Genomic DNA, 25,046 nt, shown 5'->3' on the forward strand with positions numbered 1-25,046 from the left:
TAGCACACCAGGTTGGTAACCAAGCTTTCAACTCCTGGGGGACATTTGAGATCTGTGCCATAACAACTGACCACAGAATTATAAACATATATGGAAAAGTGATACCAGACCCAAAGCTATGCCTCCAAAGAACTCCTGTATTCTGGAATATTAGTTGAGAGGATAAGATACAATGAGATCGTGTTTTCTTTTTTTTTCCCCGTAGGCTATAGCTATTAGCATGAAAAAATAGAAGAAAAAAAATAGTGGCTCTTTTAAGCTCCAAACAGTGGTTCACTTTGGTCTCTGGAAGCTCACATGAGATTCTTTCACTCTGCAGAAGAAATTCCAGGCCAGTTTTCTTGAATATAAAGTCCTCCTGCTTCACAGTGGTGTTATACAATCTTAGACTCTTCCTCTTATTCCCATATAATGCTTAATCTCCTTGAAAACATACTAACTAGATGAACTTGGTTCTGCTTAAAAATCATCAATAATAGGTAACTCATTTTCCCCCAAATAGCCCTTTGCCTATGATAGCAACTCTAGTTAAAAAGTTCTTTCTTATTTGATCTAAATATCTACCATGTAACTTACAGGTTGACCCGAGGTCTGAACTCTGAAATTAGAAACCAAGTCTAATTGATCACATCAGCTCTTCAGACTTAAAAACTCTTCTCTTGTTTTCTAAAAACTTTAAATTATGTAGTCCATTCATCATCCTCATCCATCTGTGGATTATCCACAAAATCAAAACAGAACTCTGTAAGTGTTCTTGCTACCTAAAGTTACATTAACTATGGGGAGAATCCCATAAGATTAACCCAGGTTGGGATTAATAGCACTTGAAATCCCTGTGTCTGCTTTGCATGTGTTATTGTTCTTAGTATACTGGCATTTAGGATTGCTCTTTGACCCTAAGTTACTATTGCTCTACCTACAAAATATCATCTTTGGTGACTACTCCAGACTTTTGGATCCCAACTCTGCCTACTAGCATATTAAATGTTTTTACAAACCCATTCTCATATATAGATTTGATCACTGCTATCATGTGATTTATTGCTTTAAAAAAATGTTGACTAGGGTTGGGGTTGGGGCTCAAGTGGTAGAGCGCTCACCTAGCACGCATGAGGCACTGGGTTTGATCCTCAGCAACAAACACATAAAAATAAAATAAAGATATTATGTCCACCTAAAACTAAAAAATAAATATTAAAAAGAAATGTTGACTAAGGACAAAGGCCTATAGCAAAATAATATAAGTCTCTGGAGAAAGAGGTTGGTCTTTATTGGCTATGAGTCTTTCTACTAAAATTTACCTGGCCCATCCATGTATTTCTAATTCTCTGGTAATCTTTTCCTCCCCCACCTTCTCTTTTTTTCCTCAGTACTAATAATTAATTGGACCCAGGGCCTTGTACATGGCAGGCCAGCACTCACCACTTAGCTATATCCCCAGCTCAACCTTTTTTTTTTTCTTTTTTCTTTCTTTCTTTTTTTTTTTTTTTTTTTCCTTGAGACAGGGTCTTGCTAAATTGCTGAGCAGAGGAGGCTGGACTTCAAACTTGCAATCCTTCTGCTTCAGCCTCCTGAGGAGCTGGGATTATAGGCAGGCACTGCCACACCAGACTCTGCTAATCTATTTAACTGAAGATCTGTTAATCTTTTGAAATATTATCTGCATCACAAAAATTTATGGTTGTTTTGGCATGACTTGAGAGTTCATTAATAATCTATTCTGGATTTGGTTTAGGATAAATATAAACTCTTAATCTTACAAAGTTTACTTTTTTTTCCCTTTTGAAAATCATGTACATCTCCTAATAATCATACTAGATACTTTTTTACCTACATCATTAGAACTTTCTGTAATTTCAGGATTTCTGAAGAGCTTTCACCTGTTTTAAGTTTTCTTAGGTCACTGTATTAATTTCCTACAGCTATCATAGCAAAGTACCACAAATTAGGTGACATGTCATTTCACAATTCTGGAGGCTAGAAGTCCAAGATCAAGGTGTCATCAGGTGTTCCTTCTGAGGACAGTGAAGGAGAATCTGTCTCATGCCTGTCTCCTAGCTTCTGAACATTTGCAGGCAATATTTGACATTCCTTGGCTTTTAGAAGCATCACCTAAATCTATGTCTTCATTTTCACAGGGATTTCTGCCTTTGTGTATGTCTCTAAATTTCCCCTTTTTATATGCATACCAGTCATATTGAATTAGGGTCCACCCTACTTCATTATGACCTCATCTTAATTAATGATATCTGCAGCAGTCCTATTTCCAAATGAGGTCACATTCTGAGGTGCTAGGGATTAGTGCTTTAATATATTTCAATCATAATAGTAATAAATGGTTTTTTTCTTTTTTTAATATTTTTTTTAGTTGTAGTTGGACACAATACATTTATTTTATTTTATGTAGTGCTGAGGATCAAACCCAGGGCCCCACATGTGCTAGGCAAACATTCTACCACTGAGCATCAACCCCAGCCCCATAAATGGCTATTTTCTGACCCATTGTTGTAGTTTAAGATAAAACTTCATACTCTCCATCACTATTTTCTCAGCGAATTTGAGCTTAAAATTTAGTAGTTACTTTCTTCTTAGGTTCCTGGTATCTCTGTTGGTTCAAGATTGCAGTTCCCTTATTGCTTCATTTGCTACCTGTACAGGTCGAGTACCTTTTATCCCAAATCCCAAATGCTTAGGACCAGAAGTGCTTCATATTTTGGAGGGTTTTTTAGTTTGTTTTTTATTGTTGTTTTTGTTTTTTGTTTTTTATTTCATTTTGGAATATTTGAAAGGACTTTACTGTTTGAGCATCCCTAATCCAAAATCAGAAACTTTCTGAGCATGTCAGCCCTCAAAAATTTTCTAAGTTGTCAGATTTTCAAATTAGGGATACTCAATCAGTGTTTTCAGAAAGGCAAGCTAGTAAATTTTCCATTCATCTTTTGGAAGAATTCCACTTCCAGCAGATGTCTAGTCAGTTGAAGAAGCTCTCCCATGCAACACCCTGCTCTTGTATTTAGCCTTTGTTAAATTTTAACAAGAACATGTTATCTATTCCTGTGTTTGGCTAAGTGGCCTATATACAAATTTTAACTTATTTCTCCTTTTATGTTTTTACCTAAGACTCCTAGATTTTCTATCTGTTTCAACTATAATATCTTCTTTTTTATATTGGCCTCAGGCTCATGGCTTCCTTCATACAAAAGGATGCCCACTAGTGGTTATATTTTTATCATGAATCCATTCTTTGCTAGTCACAAAGGTTCTAACTTCTTTGGATTACATCCAAAAGGCTGTTCTAACTTCTTTGGATTACATCTATTTTATTTGTTTGTGACACATTCTGTGCATGTCTGAGGCTATAGTTATTATTTCTGACACCCTTTCCAAATGTTTTCTGCTGAAAAAATTACCATGAACTTAAGGTATTTCCTTGTCACAAGTTTTTTGCTCCTAACCAAGTACTTATCCTTCTGGCATCTTAAGCTTAATGCAAATCTCATCCTTTCCTCCATCTCTTAAGTTTTCACTCCCCAAGCCTCTTAGATCTTCCAGTGTCCCCAGGACTAATCAAAAGAAGTACTGCTGTTTCCTGACAACTTCAACATCCTCTGTGATCCGTAGAGCTGCATTTTCTCTCTTCTGGGTCTGGTTCAAGCAAGGTCTCAAAAGATTCCCTATTACATGAACATCACAGATGATCCAGAGCAAGACCAGTTATAGTCGCCTCCATGCCCTATAAGCAGTTCATTTCTTTATACCTACCTACAAGTACAGATATCCAAAGAGCTGAATACCACTTCCCCAGAAATTTCAATTTACCCTGTATGGGAAGAGCCTGCTATCTCATAATTCTTCCTCTTAACCTTTTCCTTTTTTCTCTCCTATTTTCACTTTTTTTTTTCATTCTGTTCATTATTATATATTCTTAATTCTTTGTTTTCTTCTTATGATATGTATACTGTGTTCCTTTCCTGCTCTGATGAGTCAGAGATTGACTGCCACCTTTTTTCAATTAGGGTGATCCCTTTGCATTCAGCATGCTTGTTGGTGAGCTCATAAGACAGGGGCTTATATCCCTTTTTTTTAAAGAGCCACTTAAAAATGAAGATGTTAATTACATCACTTTTCATTTAAAGTTAAAAGAGCTTTTGAATTCCCTGGAGAAAGCATATATACAACTTGGAAATTGCATTATTGAGTAGAAAAATACTATGAGAAAATTGGTAATGCCTCTTAAATACCAAAATTTAATAGAGAAGTAGTCATGAAGGTAGCTTTTTGATTTTCCATCTTTTTCATTCTTGTGGCCCTTTAAGTTCCTCTGCATGTATTATTTTATCCTTAAAGTAACCTCCAGGATAGGTATTTCAAGAGGCTGAGAGAGATTAAGTGACTTTGCCAAGGTCACACAGAAAACAACTGGTACTAGAATTAGCTCAGTATTGTACCATTTCCGTGCAGCATTTACTGAATTTATCTTGTGTCATGCACTTGGCTAGGTGTAAGGTTACATTATCCTACCCCTCCCCCACCTCTAACCTAGACATCTCTTTTCCTTCTCTCCTTTGTGTGGTCTAAACAGGGTAGAGAGAAAACACCAGTGCTTAGAACAACAGTGTATTCCCATGAGGGAAAGGAACTGCATTATTTCTTCTTTGAAGCAGTCCCCTCAGCCAGTCCCTACTAGACAGGACCAGGACCACATAATTGCTCAGGTCACAATATGTTAAGAGTTCATTCCACTTACATTCAAATCAAAACTGCAGCCCCACTACTGCGATATTAAGCAATTTAGGAAACATCTTAATTTCCAGCCCTCATCTGTGAAGTGGAGATAATAAATAATAATTAGCTTTAAGGTAGTTACATGAAATAATACATGTAAAACATTTAACATAGTAATTAGCTTATAGTAGTACTCTAGTAAATATTAGCTACTGTTATTGCCATTGCCTAATAATCTGCTGAAAGGGAAAGAAATTCTACTTTTGCTTTTAAATTGCAATGAGCTTCAGCCAGGCACAGTGGTGCATTCTTATAATCCTACTGGCTCAGGAGGATGAGGCAGGAGGATCACAAGTTCAAAGCCAGCCTCAGCAGTTTAGTGAGACCCTGAGCAATTTAGACCCTATCTCTAAATAAAATATGAAAAGCGGCTAGGGATGTAAAATCTTCAGTGAGCTTCATTGAAGGCCAATAACTTTGAAACTTTTTATCATAACTCACAAATAAAGAAATACATTTTCTATCTATATGGGTACATATTCATTTTATATCACAATTCAAGTGATATTAAGCCACAATGCAAAACGCATATATACTAAAACAAGTTTCATGGAACAATGTTTATCTTTACCTCATGCAGTGCATATAGTATTTTCAATTATAATGTTTCACTTTAAAAAGAAAAATACCGATTTGACTTACTACAGTGATTTCACAGGCCACTAAGAGGGAATCCTGCAGTTTGAAAAAAACATTAGTCTAGACCCTTGATTGGTGTTAAATGCTCAGGTCATCTAAGAATCACTTGGAAAATATAAGTATCCCTTATCACCACCAATGCAGTATTGATTCCTGCGGTTAAATGACTTCCCTATGGGACTCCAGTTCTCAAAATCGTCTACTGGCCCCGTATCAATACAGGCCATTTTATCATTGCCGATTTTATGCTAAGTGAATAAGCACTTGGCAATTTTTAATTAATGACTCTTTAAGAACATGCTTAGTGTTTTCTGTTCAATACTCCTCTTTTCACTTTTTCAGTGCAAATAATTGAGTTGATATAGTAGAGACTGATAACAGTCCACAATATGTTGATTTGCAAAACAAAGTCATCAACTGCTTTGAGTGCCTATATGTTGGACTCTCAGCATGCATACATGAATAAACATGTTAGGTCCCTGCCTTTGCAAGAACACAATCTTGTAGAATAAAAGAATAAACAGATAATTATAATACAATGTGATCTGAGTTTAAACAGAACTGCTTACAACTACAGAAAGTCAGGAATGCCTTTCAGAGGAGTTAACCTTGTACCTGAATCTTAAGGGATAATATCAGTTAAAGAAATGGGAGAAATTATAGCAGTCAGAGAGACTAGCATAAGAAAGTATGATGTGCTGAGGGACTAGTATCTTGGAATCAGAAACTGCTCAGACTTGACTTCACTGTAATCATGTAGTGTCCCACATTCCAGTAGGAGCACTTTGGCAGAAAGAATAGAAGTCAGCCAGCATGTAGGAGGCCCTGTGCTTTTTCCATGCAGTCCTAGGCCCTTGTTCTGTCTGTCCTGTAGTCACTTCCTTTGTATCATTAGCTAGCACTTCTACAGTCCTTATCTTCTGACTTCCTTTGGTCACTAAAGCCATGTTCTGCTTTCAAAGGAGTGAGATAGAAATGAAAATCACTTTGAATAATATTTCTTTTATCATATTATTATGTCATATTTTATGCAATTTGCATTTTATACCTTAATAATGCTGCTATTAAAGCTAGTAACACTGAATAAATACAGAATAATTTCCCTTAATTGACTTGAGCTATTTCTTTGCTCAGTTGATGGTGACTGATCACCATTTTTGTTATTACCAGGTAAAGTTTGTGATCTTAACAAAACTTCATGGGGGAAAAAAACAATATTACTCAAATTACAAAAGTATTATCTCTACTACTGCTGATCATTTTGGTGCCAATAGGGATTTTAAGAGAAGTCATTACTTCAGTCACCACAAGCTGTCTTATTAGTAGTATTAGTCATTGTCACAGGATCATGAATTCTTGCTGCTTATAACTATATTTATTTATGGAAAATAAACATAATTTCTACATGAAAATAACAGAAGAAAGATAATGTGGCAATGTTTAATGCTTTGCTGCAAAAACATGATCTTAGTTAACCCAAATGGTTGCTAGAGCTTTCCTGGTATGATGACATTTCTCAAAGAATACATCACACAGCATTTGCCAATCAATCTCCTTCAAAACTAGGGCCAGTGTATCCCCTACGTTTACATACACATTTCAAATTCCTTAATTTTATTACATAAGCTTGTTTCTGACTGAATGACAATCTTCAAAAGCTTAATCCATTTGGTATAATTTTTTAGTGGCACTCTCTGCTGTGCTATCCATTTCATTGCGCTTACAGCATTTATAAACAGGTGCTGAAATTTCATTTAACAGGCACTCAATTCATCTTTTTGGTGACTATGCAGCTTTTTTTTTTTGGTGACTATGCAGATTTTTAATTAAATCGTCTAATTTAATCATATTTACATTTTTCCCCATTTGTTAACTTAATCTTAAAAATTACATAGACTGTTCTTCCCTTACTCAACCTGCTGTCATGCTTGCTGCTGTATACATTTCATTTCTCCTCTGACTTTAATCTTACCAACCAGTGCATGGGTACAGAGATAATTGTTTACTCAGTCAGATTCCAAATCTTCAGCTAAGGGAAGAGTCCATAATCAAGGTACTGTATTATGTGTCCTAATGTGTCACGCTTTCAAGTCATCTTCATATGAAAGTATGTCACAAGTGACTTTTTCATGTTTGTCAAATTATATCCTTTATTCTCATTCACATTCTGAATTTGTGATTCCATTTACATAAAAACATACTTGTCATAATATGAAAGAAAAGCTTATAGATTATATATAAAGATACATTCATATTAAGGACTCCTGACCCCATAAATACTGATAGCAAAGCAGATGTGACATTATCATGGTGATTTCTAGTCACCTAGAAATACAGTTTGATTTGTCATTGAGAAAAGATTAAAGGTTCTCAAACAGTCTTTCCAGACCTGGAGAAGAAACCCCACTTTTAGAGATGTCCTCCACCTGTGACCTTGTCACTGGGATGAACTCAATGCGTGCTACAGGCATTTATGAGGGGCTCTGTTGTTTTGAAGGTTTGGCAGTTCTTGTCAGAATGGAGGATTAGCCTGTGTGTTTGGATATTCAGTGTTTATGGTTTCTCGTATATAGAGAGAACCTTGATTTTTCTAATTAATATAAGGTCAATTTTTATTATGAAACTCTTCTAGCTATTTAATTTGGCCTTTCTCTTAGAAGACATCTACTTCCTAAGATTCAATGAAATGCATATTATTGAATGTACAACATTATTTTTCATACACTGAAAAACCTACAGTATAATCTATACTTATTTAAAGTTACATTATTTAGACTTGATATACAAATGTGAGTTCTAAATCCAGCCTTTAATTTTAGATTTAGTAAGTTTCTAGTTTACATATTAACCTAGATTTCTTGTTAAGTAAACAGACAGTAGAATGTTCCTCCTCTCTTTTATGAGCCCTGAGATGTTGAGTTCCTCAGTGTTCTCCCTTCTAGGCTTCATTATTGCCTCCTGTCTGCATTTTGTTTCCAGTGTCAGTGCACTTTTTCTACTTGTGATTTTAATGTTATTTATAAATACTGAATTTATATCAGCATATAAAAATAGGATGTGACTACTTAAGCCCTTCTGAGTCTAAAATAAATGTTATTTTGAATAATGCTAATTGTGCAAAAATAAATGCCAAATGACCATTGTGATTCATGAATAACTCACTATTACCTCTAAAACTGTGGCTCTGAAGCATGCATCTTTACTCAATGGCATTCCCACATTAGATTATCTCATTCAATTCTTTTGACTTTTGTAAAGGTGTATGGGCAAGTCTTCGCTCCAGCACTCGTTTGATCAGCTCTCCAACATCCTTCATTGATGTTGGGGCCCGGCTGGCAGGCAAGGATCATTCAGCCTCCTTCAGTAACAGCACCTACCTACAAAACCAGCTATTGAAACGCCAAGCAGCCCTTTATATATTTGGTGAAAAGTCACAACTAAGGGTAAAATTTTTTTTTCTCACTTAGAAAATTTATGGATATACTAAGGCAGTTTTTAAAACCTGTCACAAGCCAACATTTTTGGAAAAAATTTTATAGTATGATTTCTAATCTGTAGTTAATAATCTCAAAAAATAATTCTCTCTTTATGTTTATATATATATATATATATATATATATATATATATATATATACACACACACATATCTATACATTTGTATGTATATAGATATATATGTGCTTATTTATTGGCCATGAAAATAAATATGTATTCATAATATCTAAAAAATCAACCTATATATCAGGAAATATTAGGAAGCATTCATTCAAAAAAGAAATAAGGCTTATTCAGGCTATATTTTCCATTATCTTGAGTCAGTTTCCACAGGAATCAGTGTCTGTGGCAAAACAGATGTTTTATTATTATAAACCTATCAATTCAGAAAACTACAGAAAGGCAGCGAGAATGGGCTGGGGTTGTGGCTCAGAGGTAGAGCGCTTGCCTAGTATGTGTAAGGCCCTGGATTTGATCATCAGAACCACATAAAAAAATATAATAAAATACATTGTGTCCACCTATAACTAAAAAATAAATTAAAAAAAAAAAAAAAAGAGACGGGTAGAAGGAGGAAGACTATTCCACTGCACATGAAGACAAGGGAAGGCCAAGGCTAGGTTTTCTAAGTAATTTTTTCAAACTTTTTGAGGTCATATTTATAGAAACACAAATCTTAAGATATGTCAGAAAATTCAAAATATTAGGTGCTAATTGGTTTCATTCTTTTGGAAGGGATGAGCACTTGGGATTGAACCCAGGGCCTCACGAGTGATAAGAAGCACTCTGCCACTGGCTATATGTCGAAGACCCATATTCTTACTATTTTTCTGCTAAAGAGTTTCACTATGCTGCAATCTCAAAGTAAAGGTAGTCTACCTCTAAAAGCAATAGGAATTCTTCAAGTTTAATGTTTCCAAGGGTTCATTAGAAAATAAATTTTATCTCTATTGACAAGTGTATAGGAAATGAAAGTATTTGTTTCAGAAATCCCCTCAAAGTTTAGCATTGGACCTACTCAGACTTTTGGCTGAACCATAGATCAGAGACTGAGCAAGATGCTCTCAACAGGATCCCACATGCTCAGGTGTAAAGATGCCAGTGACTGCGTCATCTCTTCTGTAGCATGCTGGCATTGCTAGCTCTTTTTCCACTACCTGGACTGCTGCAATCACTTAGTCACTGACCTTTAGGGTAGAGGGCATAAAACTGCTGGGTAATGCTCAATTTTTAAATCTGCATAAATGTTTTCTAACTCAACAGATAATTTTATATCAAGAAAATGGTTGGAATTTTCATCAGCAATCCAAGGTTCCCTACACAGCTTCCTTGGCACCAGTGTCCTTTCCAGAGTACAGGTTTCCACCCTTCAGCACATTTAACATTTTCCAAACTTTGACTTCTGAATGCTCTCCTTCTCTATTCCCTGTCTACACTAGTTCTCAAATTAGCTGTGTGATCATGCATATTTGAGTAAGAAAGATGGACTCTTGGGAACCTTTCTTTCTTCCTTCCCTCCTTTTACTTGCTTCCTTCCTTTCTGTCATCAATAAAGTACTATAATTTTTAAAAAATCCAGCCAGATTTATTGGCACACTCCTGTAATCCCAGGGATTCAGGAGGCTGAGGGAGGAAGATTGCAAGTTCAAGGCCAGCCTCAGCAAATTAGCAACTGTCTAAGCAACTTTAGCAAGATCCTGTCTCAAAACAAAAAGGGCTAGGGATGTAGCTCAGTGGTAGAGAATTCCTGGGTTCAATCCCCAGTACCAAAAAAATTAATTGGTTAATTAATTTAAAAAATAAAAGTACCAGGGATGTGGCCCAGAGATAGAATGTTCCAGGGTTCAATCCCCAATATGACAAAAATAAAAAATAACCAAATTCCACCATCATGGCACAAGAGTTGCTAAAAAGGGCTGGGATAGAATTCAGTGGTAGAGCCACCCTGGTTTTTGTTTGTTTGTTTTTTCCTTTTTGGTGGGGTCCCAGGAATTGAACTCAGGGGCACTTAACCACTGAATCATATCCCCAACCCAATTTTGTATTTTATTTAGAAACAGCATCTTGCTTTTTCTGAGGCTGCCCTCAGAAAAAGTTCAACTTGCAATCCTCCTGCTTCAGCCTCTCAAGCCACTGAGATTACAGGCGTGCACCACTGTACCCGGCAAACTTTTTTTTCTTGATGCATATTAGAAATGCTGTTTCCTGGGCTGAGATTATAAGCTCAGTGGTAGAGCACTTACCTAACACATCTGAGGCACTGGGTTCAATCCTCAACATGACATAAATATAAACAAATAAAATAAGGTATTATTTCTGTCTACAGCTATATATATATATATATATATATATATATATATATATATATATATGAAATAGCATATATATAAATATGCTATTTCCTAATATCATGATAATATTTTCCTTTAAAATTTTAAAAAATAATTGAAAGAGCCCATATATGTTGCTAGGTTCTTTATCTTAAGCCTTAACATCATGTTTCCATGTTGTATAATACTTTTTGTTTCTGTTTTTGTTTTTTCCAATTCTGGAATTGAACCCAGGGGCTTGTGCATGCAGACAAGTGTTCTATCACTAAGCTACATTCATACTTCTTTCTTTTTTCTTTTTTTTTTTTTTTTTTAGTTATAGATGAACAAATACCTTTATTTTGTTTATTTATTTTTATGTGGTGCTGAGGATCAAATCCAGGGCCCTGTACATGCTAGGCAAGTGCTCTACCACTGAGCCACAATCTCAGTCCCTCATAGCTCTTTTTCATAATTATTTCAGTCCCTACTTAACATCCAATATTTTTTGATATATAGGTTTCTTTCTTTATCCTCTGTATTCAAAATTGGTCACATTTTCTAGCATATAGATGTGTTTTGTTATTTTTTATTGATATATAATTTAGTAGGGTTTTTTCTGTATATTTTGATTTTTCTTTAGAGTTCCTAAAAACAGAGTTATTAAGACAAAGAAGCCGGGTGTGGTGTTGCTTGTCTATAGTCCTAGCAACTCAGGAGTCTGATTCAGGAGCATCACAAATTCAAGGCTAGCCTGGGCAACTTAGTGAAACCCTATCTCAGAATAAAAAATAAATAAAATGGGCTGGGATGGAGTTCAATGGTAGAGCCTCTCTGGGTTCTTGGTTCAATCCCCAGTACTAGAGCCAGTGGGGGAGACAGACTTCTTTTTTTTTTTTTGATGCATATTAGAAATCCTATTTCCTAATATCATAATAATATTTTCCTTTAAAATTTTGGGGATTCTTGTTTCCTTTCAAAATTTTAATAGGCCTTAAAAAAACTAGTCAATATAAAACATTGTTCCTTGGCTGTGGGGTTTTATTAATTGTAAAATATATATAAAAAATTTACTATCCTAATCATTTTTAAGTGTACAATTTGGCATTTAGTATATTCACATTGTTGTACAACCAGTCTCCAGTAGCAGTTCTACTTCTTTTTAAAAAGAAGTGACCCCTTGAGGCTGGGGATGTGGCTCAAGCGGTAGTGTGCTCGCCTGGCATGCATGCGGCCCGGGTTCGATCCTCAGCACCACATACAAACAAAGATGTTGTGTCCGCCAATAACTAAAAAATAAATATTAAAAAAAAGAAGTGACCCAATTAAATAATTTGAGCACAATGTAAAGAAAATGGAAAGAATCTGAGAAAATTAATTCATTCTTTGGCATGAGAAGTTAGAGGGTTTGGGGAGGGGGTGAGGGCAAGGTACCAGGAATTGAACCCAGCAGCACTTAACCACTAAGCCACATTCCCAGCCCTTTTTATGTTTTACTTTGAGACTGGCTCTTGCTAAGTTGCTTAGGGTCTCATAAATTGCCAAAGCTGGCTTTGAACTCAGATCCTCCTGCCTCAGCTTTCTAAATGGCTGAGATTACAGGCATGTATCACTGAACTTGGCAAGTTAGAGAACTTTTAAATTTTCTTTAGAACTCAGCAACTAGACTATCAAAATGAAATACTCGAATGGGTCAGCGTAGCATTCTTTAATTACAAATGCAACGTTCATACTTCACCCAGAATAAATTCCATGTGGATTAAAGATAAAAATGAAAAAGGACTCAAACATAGGTGATACCTGTTTCATATTGAGTTATGAAAAAAATAGTATCCCAAAGCTAAAAACCAACAATGTTTATTGTTTTATTTTCATGTTTTATTGCATATACTTTCTTAGTTGTTACTTTTTTAAAGTAATCATAATGTTAGAAGATTCAGTGCAATGAGATAGTGATTTTTATTTTTCATAAGGTTTATTTCTACTTTTTTCATTTTCATAATGAATACATTTTACATGCATAATAAATTAATACCTGGATGTCTACATAATTTAATTTGTACAGTTAGGGAACCCCACAGTACAATACCTTTCCATCACAATGTGCATTCGGGAAAGCCGAATATATATATTATATATACTATATATATATTATTATATATATATTATATATATATATATATATATTATATATATATTATATTATACTGTTGGATTAGCCATGCTGTCCATGTGTCATTAGCTCTCCAGGTTCATGACCTCAGAATTGGTTATATTGGTGTTATCAGCTGCATCAAATTCCTAACAGTAGTCTCTTCAAATTTCTAGAGTGACAGCATCCCTAAGCTAAATAGTCTTCCTCTAGAAAGGACTAGATTTGCCATTCCAGAAGAACCACTAGACCTTTCACTCTGCTGACATATTAGCCACACAAGTTTGACCTTCTTGACCCCTTGCAACCTCTATAACTGTTCAGCCTCAACTAACTTTCATCAGCATTACCCTGTTGAAAACTTTGATCTTTTACTTATAGTAATTCATCTGCCTAATTCTCTGTCTCTTTATCCACAGAGCTTCAAGGTAGAATTTGCTTTAAATTGTGAGTTTGTTCCTGTTGAATTTCATGAAATCCGACAAGTGAAAGCCAGTTTTAAAAAGCTAATGAGAGCTTGTATCCCAAGCACCATTCCTACTGACTCAGAAGTAACCTTCCTGAAGGCTCTGGGTGACTCTGAGTGGTTCCCTCAGGTGGGTAGCTTGACTTATAACTCAAAAAGAGGCTGAGTAGATGTGCCAAACCAATATTTGAGAAAAAAAATATTTCTTTCCTCACCCCACTCCTTATTCTACCCCTTTGTTGTGAGCTATCTGAAAAGGCCTTTCAATTTCTGGAAATAGTATGAAATAGAAGGTGAGGAATAGAATTCCTTGATCACAGGTTTTTATCTCTGTGTAATTACAAGTGTGGTATCTGTAAGATGCTAAGGAGGAGAAAATTATTTTATGTGGGAAATTTTTTTTTTCATTTTTTTAGAGAGAGAGAGAATTTTTAATATTTATTTTTTAGTTTTAGATGGACACAACATCTTTATTTTTATGTGGTGCTGAGGATCAAACCCAGCGCCCTGCGCATGCCAGGCAAGCACACTATGGCTTGAGCCACATCCCCAGCCCCATGTGGGAAATTTTTATGTAGAATAAATTTAATCAGCATATATTTACAGGGCTCTTGCTCTGTTGTCAAGACAGTGAGGATCCAGATCAGAAGGCAATTTCTGAATAACTCCAAGAGCTTTTTCCTCTTGCTTTTTCACCTTCCATTTATCTTTGCCTACTACATGTCTCTAGATTTTAGATTCACCCCCACACCAGCCACATAAGACACATTGGATGCCCTACACTTCAAAGTCATACTTATATATCCATTATTCAGCCAAGTCAACCATTGAATATTTTTAATTGTACCTTTATTGAAAAATTAAGAGGAAATTGATATGACAGCACAATACACCCACATTTCTTCCAAACCACACAAAGAAAGATATTTATGACATGCATATTTTAGACATGGATACAGACATTTGGCAAAAAGCAATATAACCTTCAGCTTTGTCTTTAGGCCCTGATGCTATGTCCATTATCCCTTCTCATCCTGAAGGAATTTTCAGATTTTTTGTTTCCTGCCCCCATTTACCTACAAGGATCTTGCCTCTCTTGAGAAGGAAAAAAAAGTTGTTTTCCATAGTACTTTGGACTATGAAAAGCAAAGAAGCCAAGAAACAATGTTGGTACTAAAGGCAGGTACTTTGAATGTAGAGAGACAGTGACATATGCAATTGGTTGTAAATACATATCAGGGTATGTTATGTTCATTTCCCTTAAAGCAATTCGGTATATGTACCCTGGCTATCCAAGGAAGAAGCTGGACCAATGCTTTCTTCTGTCTCTACTATGAGTCCCAGCCCCAAACCGTCCCTTCCACTCAACTACCTACTCTACTTCTTGCTGGAAAGTAGATCTGTACTAGAAATTAGAGACTAAAGACAGTGGAAGATATTGCCCCATTCAGGATAGTGACATTTAAAAAGTTAACTGTTGCAGCAAACACTAGGTTCAAGAGAATTCAGGTTTAGTGCTAACTATGTTGTAGGAACAGCAAGTAAGGAGCCTCCCACTGCTGGGTAGGACACATGTCTTGCTCCTGTGCTTAAAAACAGCCTCACTGTATAAAATATAGGTTATTTTAGAACAGTTGGATTCATACTGCAAATTAGGTCATATTATGCTTAAAATGTTTTTAAAACTACAGTCTTATTCATTTGGTTTTCATAGCTATGTGCTGTGCTCATACCCTAATTAATTGTTTCTGAAGGACTTAAAACACTGAGTACAAGTTTCTTTCTCATGTATGTATAATTCACTTACTATAAAATTTGGGTTTTTTAGGGGCTGAGGTTGTGGCTCATATAGCACATGTGGGGCCCTGGGTTCGATTCTCAGCAACACATAAAAATAAATAAATAGGGCTGGAATTATGGCTTAGCCATAGAGCACTTGCCTAGCACGGGCGGGACCTGGGTTTGATCCTCAGCACCACATAAAAATAAAGGCATTGTGTTGTGTCCATCTACACCAATAAATAAATAAATGTTTAAAAAATAAATAAATAAATAAAATAAAGGTATTGATTGTGTCCAACTACTTCTAAAAAATAAATGTTAAAAAAAATTTCCTCCTTTTAAACTGTACAAAGCAGTACTTTTTTTAATTCCAAGAGCATCTGAAATAGAACTTACTATATCATGGAAAAACAAATTTTTCAGTTGGGTAACTATTGAGAAGGCCACTTAGAATCTGTCTTGTTGACTTTATGGAATTATGGTTTTTCTACTTTTGGAGGAATTATATAAGGCCATTTTCTTTCTTTCTTTTTTTTTTTTAGTATTTATTTTTTGGGAGGTGTTGTTGGACACAATACCTTTATTTTATTTACTTATTTTTATGTGGTGCTGAGTATCGAACCCAGGGCCTCACACATGCTAGACGAGCGCTCTACCACTGAACTACGACCCTAGCACAAAGCCATTTTCTTATGTATCGTCTAAATACCCTATTTTAAAATGTGTCTACCTTTAAAATGTGTCAATGTTTAATCTTGATTTAACAAGAACTTTAAGTATTTAAAACATTATATGAGCCAAGCACAGTGGAACACACCTGTAATCCCAGCAACTTGGAAGGCTGAGGCAGGAGGATCCAAGTTCAAGGCCAGCTTTAGCAATTTAGCAAGGCCCTAAGCAACTTAGTGAGACACTGTCTCAAAATAAAAAATTAAAAAAAAGAGCTGGGGATGGGGCTCAGTGGTTAAGTGCCACTAGGTTCAATCTCAGGTATGAAAAAAAAAAATTATGTGTTTTTTTTGTTTGTTTGTTTGTCCAATCCTTCATGCCTAATTTGTATTTTTATCAAGTCTCTCTGTCTTCTGTGCCCAGAAAGGCTTGGTCTAATTTCGGCCTCCTGTCTTATCTCTTAGCTTCACAGAATAATGCAGCTGGCTGTGGTAGTATCAGAAGTACTCGAGAATGGTTCCTCAGTTTTGGTCTGTTTGGAAGAAGGCTGGGACATCACTGCCCAAGTAACTATTACACATATTCTCAGATATTGTGTTTTATATTTGTATTTGAATTTTCAGACAAATATTTTGTATAATGACTTATGTTTTTATGTACAGAAAAGGTTCCATGTTAAACACCATCTTGTATCCGTCAGGAAGCTCTGTGCCATGAGCTGTCAACTCCTCCATTACCTGGAGCTCTGGCTTAGGGCATCAGGCTCCTATATTCACAGATGCACCCTGCAAACTTGCTCTTGACCAGCAATATGGGACATGGACCATCCTTCCTGGATTTTGTCCATCCTTTTTCTGGTTCTCCTTAAGCCCCTCCCTTACTCCAGAATGAAAATTATGAATATAAACCACATGAAGATTAACCTGTGCCTGCCCAAAAGAAAAGGTTTTAACTAACCCCCTGACCTCATTAATTAATCTAGAAAATGACCACAATCTGCAAATTGGCAAATTCAGAATTAAAATCTTAATTCCTTGAAAGAAAACATGTAGCCAAAATAAATTTGTGTTTTCTTTTTACTGGAAAGCTTGTGGAATTCATTTGATTTACCATCCTGGAGCAGTTAGTGAATAAATTTGCTCTACAGGTAACTTTGTTTATGAATTAGCTATTTAAAAAGGAAATGCTTTATCTTAGCACTTCAGAACTGAAATTAATGAAATATCCATCCTGTTTGTGCCCTAGGTGACATCCCTTGTGCAGTTACTCAGTGATCCCTTTTATAGGACACTTGAAGGCTTTCGGATGCTGGTTGAAAAAGAGTGGCTCTCTTTTGGTCATAAATTCAGTCAGCGGAGCAGCTTGACCCCCAGCAGTCAGGGTAGTGGTTTTGCTCCAGTCTTTTTACAATTCTTAGACTGTGTACATCAGGTAAGTAGAGCCAATTTAAATTGACTTAATATAAAGGAAAGAAAAATACTAGCATTTTTTAGCTTTGTAGTGCTGTGCCAGGTACTTTACTGTCAAAACTCAACCCTAGGATATACTGAAGTCTTGGGTGGTGGAGAGACAGTGGAGTACTAGGAATCGAATCCAGAGGCACTTTACTACTGAGTTACATCTCCAGCCCTTTTTTCATTTTTAGACAGGGTCTCAGTTGCTTAGGATCTCACTAACTTGCGGAGGCTGACCTCAAACTTGCAATCCTCCTTCCTCAGCCTCCTGAGTTGCTAGTATTACAGGTGTGGGCCACTGTGCCCAGCCTGAAATCTTCTTAAAAATAAAGAAGAAAAAGAAGCAGTTGATTCTGAAAGTAGGTCTGCTGAACTAGCTGTTGAGCTGGCCCCCAAATGAAGTAGTCAGCACTCTTAAATTACATCTCCAAAGAAGGGGAAAAAAACTTGGGATCATTTGGTAGAGTTTTGAATAGAGTAGTTATAGCAAAAATTTCTAGGTCGTGACTTTCCTGAAATCCAGCCTCTATGCCCAGTTTCAAAGGGCCCTACCATGTGCCTGGGAACATCAGAGATAGAGGCTAATCTCTCAAGAAATCATGAAGGCCCAGCCAGGCAGGCTTCTAGAGTTTGAGAATACTGACTCAGTTCTACAGGGCAACCTCATTGGGACTAATCAAGAGAACAGAGAAAAACCCAGATACATGTAATCCAGTGAAACTCAGTGAGGGTAGGGAGAGGTAAGCACTGTAGGTGCTCTCCTGTCTTCATCCCAGGCCCGTCAATAACAGACACCTGTTTGTGGGGCTTGCTCAGGATTGAGCTCAAGAACTAGATGGCACTGGATTTTCAAACAGAAAGCTAAATTTGCTTAGGAAAAAACAGAGTTGACATTTCCAGTCTTTTTTCCATCTTCACCACAACCCCATTGGTAGATTAATAGATTTGGACATGACTTTTTGAAATACATTGGCCTCAAGTATCTGTTAGAAGGAAAGGTAAAAGTGTTCTCACAAACCAGAAATGGAACTAATCTCTTGACATATGGTTATGTTTTTGGTTGTTTTTATTCTATTAATAATTTGATTTTTAAATTAACAGTTTTATTGAACTTTATAATTATACAGTTTATCTATTTGAAATGTACAGTTCAGTATTTTTTAGCATATTTGTAGAATTGTGCCGCAATTACCACAGTTTTGGAATACCCATTAACAGTTGATTTTCCATCTCTGCTCACCCCCCCCATGTATACACACACACATACACAACACTCTCAGAGAAAGTCATGTTTTTGCTTGCTCCAATTTGCTTGTTAAAGAAATAAAAAATTTTAAAGAAAAAAGAAAGAAGCAGTGTTAGAAAAGTGCCTTTAGCACTTTGAAAATGGGCAGCGTCCAGGGGTAAGAAGGAATGGGCAACATTCAGCTTCCAGTTTATTCTTTCTCTAACCCTCTCTGTGATTAATATAACTTCACCTTTGGAAATACATTTTATGAAAATAATAAATATATGGAGGGGCAATGCATTGTTTATATTTAGAAGGAGGGAGGGAAAAAAAGAAGAAAGAGAGGGAAAGAAAGAAGGATCCATCTAAAAGCCTACCTATCTTTAAGAGACCTTTCAGTAACTGTTGTAATTCTACAGAACATATTATTGTGATTCCATTAAAATGGTTTTGACAAGAGTGCAACAATATGGAAAACGCTTATTGTATGACTCAGGAGGAAAATCCAGAATACTAGAACATTATAACCAAACAACTTTGGGAAAAGCAGAAAAGTATAAAGACAAAAGGAACACAAAAATTAATAATCCAATCGCTCAGGGAACTACTATTAATATGAATGTTTTCTTCCAGTCATTTATTGGATCATGTATATACATATATACACAAACATGTATTTTAGTAAAATTTTAAAAAAAGAGAGAGGGAGAGAGAGAAAAGACCTGTTAAATAATTTTAATCCATCTTCCCAAGCAGCATCTGGGGACATTGATAACACAGTTGAATTTATACTTCTAAACTCTTTGCAGCTAATGGTATCTTTGTTTTTTGTTTGAATATTATTAGCCTTTTTCATATTCCTTTGGCAAATAGATGAGGGAGAAATTTGGAGACCACTCAGTATTCTTAGAACCTTTCCCTCATCTCCCTCATTTATATTCCTGATGAGTCTTATACAGACTTCTTTGGTAGCATCTATAACACTAAAAAACAATGTATTTATTTGTATACATGTCTTGTCTTCTACTTAGACTGAGAAGTCTTGTGTACAGGGACTTTGTCATATTAGTTTTCACACCTCTAGTATCTTACACAGCATAATTTCAGTCTCTGGAATATAACAAACAGTAAATAGGTATTATCAGTATATTAATGCAATTTTACAAGTTCTCTTCATGTTTTCAACACCCTTGATCAAGACCATTTAGAATATCCTAAGTCAGATTGTTAATGTAATCTTCTGAAAGCTCAGGTACTATTATTCCCCAGGGCAAAAATCTTCAGGGCAAACAAAAACCTTCAATGGGTTCGCATTTCCTAAAGGATCATCCTTCCTCATATCCAGTTTAAATATAATAATGAAGTCAATACCTCATCAAGATTTCCCTTGAAATTCTTCAGAAGGTTTTTTATTTGAGGCTTAGATTCTGAATAAGTACACACAATCCATTTTTACCCTTGCCTTGAGATCATATCATTTATAAATCAGTTGAACACTAGATGAAACCATCAACTTTCTTTTAGGATCTTTGCCTTAATAAGCTGTTTATAATTAAAGAGAATGTAGGAACAGAAACCGAATGAGGAAACATGAGAGTCACATCTCCCATAAATCTGACTCGGAGGCATAAATACATTGAGAAGAATAGCAGGTAGAAGTATCCATGTAGACTTTTTATTTTAATAAGAATCAGACGGGGTGAGGTGGGCCTGGGGTTGTGGCAAGCTTGCCTAGCATGTGTGAGACACTGGGTTAGATTCTCAGCAACACATACAAATAAATAAAAATAAATAAAGGTCCATCAACCACTAAAAAATATTTTTTAAAAAAAGAATTAGACTAAATCTATTTTGGCTTTTGTGTGTGTGTGAGTGCATATGTGTATGCATGTGTGGTGCTGGGGATTGAACTCAGGGCTTGTGCATTCGAGGCAAGCACTCTTACCAACTGAGCTATAACCCCAGCCCCAAAAGCTCAGTTTTTATAAATAAACGTTTCATAAGCAATATTGGATTTCAGTTCCAATTGTACTGAATTAAATATTTTTATAATCAAAATTAATTTTTTAAAAATTTGCCTGAACCCTCCTTTGACTTGGTACCTCATACATACTAACTTGGGTGCAGACAAGTCATGACAAAAGGAGTATGTGATCTTAATTGCAGTATTTTAAGGATGCCTGGCTGCAATAGTTATCAGCTTTGGTTAGGCAAATTATTTTGTGCTGAAGAGGGATTGTTTATTCATTTGAAAACAGAGGAACCTAAGAAGTCTATGCTTAACAAATAGTGCAGACTTAATTATAAGGTAGTATTTCATCATTGCTTACATACTGGTCTCAGGCATTAGAAAATGCCTTCTTTGAATACTTTTCAAGTGAACACTAGTGCTTTACATGATTCTGGCTTCTGCCAGATAATTCACGTTAGTGCTGTCCTCAGTCTCTCAGGGACACAAAAAATGGAGCCAAGTCCAACAATATTAAAAAATAATAAGTTCAGAATTACACTGCAGCAAGCGAAACTGTCCTTGGGTAGAATGTGTTCCCAGCTTGTTAACCATTTCTAACATGCTGAATGCCAAAAGGCAATCCATGGACATGTGCCTAGACTTGTTCATTAGTACTAATAAAGTTACAAAGAAAACACTGATCTTAAATTAGAACTGCCTCATCATATAAAAAGCCATTGTTTATGCCAATATATCCAGGTGTCAGATGAATTTTAAATGCTACATCAGTATTTCATAATAGCAACATCTGGCAGATTTTTTTGTTGCTTCTAAAATAAATTGGCTTAGCTCAAAAGATATCATTACAGGATGCTTCCTTTCTTAAAACAGTTTGGCCAAATCTTTCAAAAGGAAAATACATCCAGAATATAAAAAATGAAGTTTTTACCTAAAATTTCTTTTTAAAATACAATATCAAAGGGGAAAATGTGTATAAAATAAATGGAAACATGAAGTGAATAAGCAATAATCTCTTTATTTCAACATTCAAGTATATCTTTGAGAGCATCCTAGAACTTTTGGTGTTTCCTACAAAACAACAGTTTTTGACTTGCCTACAAAGTTTATTCAGTTTGTAAATTGGCTCCCTCTAGCCTGGCTTGGTGATGTGATTTCTGTATGCCAGCACTGTACAAGATCCTACTCCAAAGACAAAAGCTATTTGCCTTTTGAGCATGGAAGTCTTCCTTATGCGCTCATGTTTGAGCAGCTAAGCTGCTCCACAGAGATTGTTGCTCTAAAATTTATCCATTTATACTGGCCAAGTAGCTGCAGCCGATGGATATACAATATATTCAAGTGTTCCTGGCATTTGCCTGATTCCCATTCAACTGAAAACTGGCACTATTTTCGTAATCCAAGTTGTTTTATAATAAAGAAACTTTGTGCCCAATTAATGTTAAATCCTTTTTTTCAATTATATTCTTTATTTTTTACTTCTTTGAATATCTGACTGAGCTATATTGGGGTATCTAGATTTGCCATCTTATATTTTAAAGATACAAGAAAGCAAAAGCAAAGTTAAAATTTCTTTCTGAATTTCACATATATTTTTAATAATCAGATACATTTTAAATTAGGTAAACATTTCTGCTACAATTAGAGGCAAAATATTGATTTTGGTATTCAAATGTAATTACGATTGAGTCTAGAGATTGTTAATATAAATCTTACCAAAAGAATTACATTATGCCAATTTACACTGTAGGAATTCTGAGGCACCTACATATGTTTTTGTGGACATGATTAATAATGTTGGCACTGCAAAATGGTGTAGAAAGTTTTATCTTTTTGATAAATTGTGTTAAGAAAATAGCATTGTCATAAAAAAATAAATCTGATCCAAGCACAAAAATTCAGGTAGATTTTAGACCTTAATTTTAGAAGTTACAATATAGTACAATAGTTTTCTGAACACATTATTCATTTCCCTGACATACTTCTACACTGGCATGACTTGTCTAAACCTGTCTTGACCATAGCTTGTTGATGATGCAAACTTTTACATAAACTGTACTACTGTAAGCCACAGGCCAACCATAGGCTTCTAGGGTCTGCTCATAAATAGGTGAGAATGGTTGGTTGCATTTTGAATTAAGACTCTAAGAATATATCACTTAGCAAGTGATTTGCTCCTACTTAAATCCCATTGATTAACTTCTAGAAAGAAAATTAAATCAGGTTCAATTTAAAAGTTGTTTTCTTATTCATGCTTCATATGTAGGTGCCTCAGAATTCCTACAATATAATGTTAAATCTTAATCTGTGAAATAACAAAATTTAATATTAGCTAATTATTTTTCTTTAGTGCATTACACCATACCCATAGTTTTCCACATATTGGTACCATTCTACATAGTGTCTCTTATAGCTTAATATTTCTAATACCTCAAAGCAGAGTCCTGTTTTATCATATGTTATTCCCCAAACATTAATCTTTCCTGGGATTAGAGTCGTAGCTTCTTTTCATGAGCCTTTTTAAATTTTACAAAAAACTTGGGCTAGAGTTTTGGCTCAGTGGTAGAGCGCTTGCCTCACACCCGTGAGGCAATGGGTTCGATCCTCAGCACCACATAAAAATAAATAAATAAAATAAAGATATTGTGTTCATCTATAACTAAAAAAAAATATTTTAAAGTAAATAAATAAATTTTACAAAAACTTAATGGCACATGAGCAAAAAAATAAGACCCTGTAAATTCATGATTTTCCAAATTCCATTTTAGATTCACTTCTTATATAAAAACTGGCAGATTTCACTCCATATTGGAAAATAAAACTAAAATGCCTCACACAGTTTAGTCTTTTAAATCTGTTCTTTCTCTCTCTCTCTCTCTCTCTCTCTCTCTCTCTCTCTCTCTCTCTCTCTGTCTTCAGCAAGATAAATAGAAAATTATTTTTGAACAACAGAATCCAGATGGTGCCTCAGAGAGGCCTAAAACTCTATTCAGCATCTTAGGGAAATGCTTATATAGAATTAATTTACTGGGGACTGGTAATATAGCTCAGTTGGTAGAGAGCATGCCTCGCATGCACAAAGTCCTGGGTTCAATCCCCAGCACTACACACACAGACACACACACACACAAAAAGAATTCATTTTCTGGCTTAGATGCCTGTCATTCCCAACTTTTAATAATGATAAGATTAAATTTATTTGAAACTCACTTGCATTAGGCCCTAGAAATCTTGTGGTCAATAGTAAAGAAAAGTAATGAAACCAAAAGCTCTTCTATCAGATCAATAAAATTGGTAAGCCTCTAGCCAGTCTGACTAAAGAAAAAGAAAGAAAGAGAATACAAATTGCCAATTTTGAAAATGAGAAAGATGACATCTCCACAACTTTATGTCAAAAACGAACAATTTAGATAAAACAGACAAATTCCTTGAAAGATACAAACTATCCAAATTACTCCAGAAAAAAAGACATAACTTGAATAGGCCTATATCTGTTAAGAAAGTTGAAACTGTAATTAAAATCTTTGCACAATGAAAAGTCCAAGCCCAGGTTCAGTGATAAATTCTACTAAGCATTCAAAAAAGAAATACTAGCACTTCTACAAAATCTCTTCCCTGAAAATGGAAGCAAAGATAATATGTCCCAACTTAGTCCATAAGGCCAGCATTACCTAGGACCTAACAAAGACAGTAAAAGAAAACTGTAGATCAGTGTCCCCGATGATCATAGACACATTCAGATTTTCTAAACAAAATGTTAGCAAATCAAATAGTATATAAAAAGGATAATATGCCACAGTTAAGTGGGGTTTATCCCAGGAATGCAAGGTTGATTTTACATTCAAAGTCAATAAATGTAATTAAACTTAAAAAGAAGGAAAAAGCATATGGTCATCTCATTAGTTACAGAAAAACATTTCACAAAATATAACATCTGTTTCTTAAAATTGTTCAGGAAACTAGGAATAGCAGGGAATTTCCTCAAAGTAATAGAGAATATGTATTTTTAGAAACCTACAGCTAACATTACAATAAAACAATGAATGCTTTTCCCTGAGATCAGAAAGAAGATATTGATGTCTGCTTTACCATTTCTA

The 25,046-nt window shown here is 35.3% G+C and overlaps 1 protein-coding gene across 3 annotated transcripts in view; it reads left to right on the forward strand.

The window, feature by feature from the left end:
* The window catches only part of Sbf2 (SET binding factor 2), a 426,980-nt gene that overhangs the window by 382,409 nt on the left and 19,525 nt on the right, over positions 1 to 25,046 (forward strand). For 2 of the 3 annotated variants that reach the window (XM_077798180.1, XM_077798181.1), the window contains 4 exons: positions 8,683 to 8,867; positions 13,801 to 13,977; positions 16,763 to 16,864; positions 17,544 to 17,729. In XM_077798180.1, the coding sequence (XP_077654306.1) occupies positions 8,683 to 8,867; positions 13,801 to 13,977; positions 16,763 to 16,864; positions 17,544 to 17,729 (650 nt within the window). Of the gene's footprint in view, positions 1 to 8,682; positions 8,868 to 13,800; positions 13,978 to 16,762; positions 16,865 to 17,543; positions 17,730 to 25,046 lie in introns of those variants that run through there. The other variant, XM_077798182.1, reaches the window with a different exon arrangement.

Source organism: Urocitellus parryii, chromosome 4 (assembly GCF_045843805.1).
Source record: "Urocitellus parryii isolate mUroPar1 chromosome 4, mUroPar1.hap1, whole genome shotgun sequence".
In the NCBI taxonomy this organism is placed as follows: domain Eukaryota; kingdom Metazoa; phylum Chordata; class Mammalia; order Rodentia; family Sciuridae; genus Urocitellus; species Urocitellus parryii.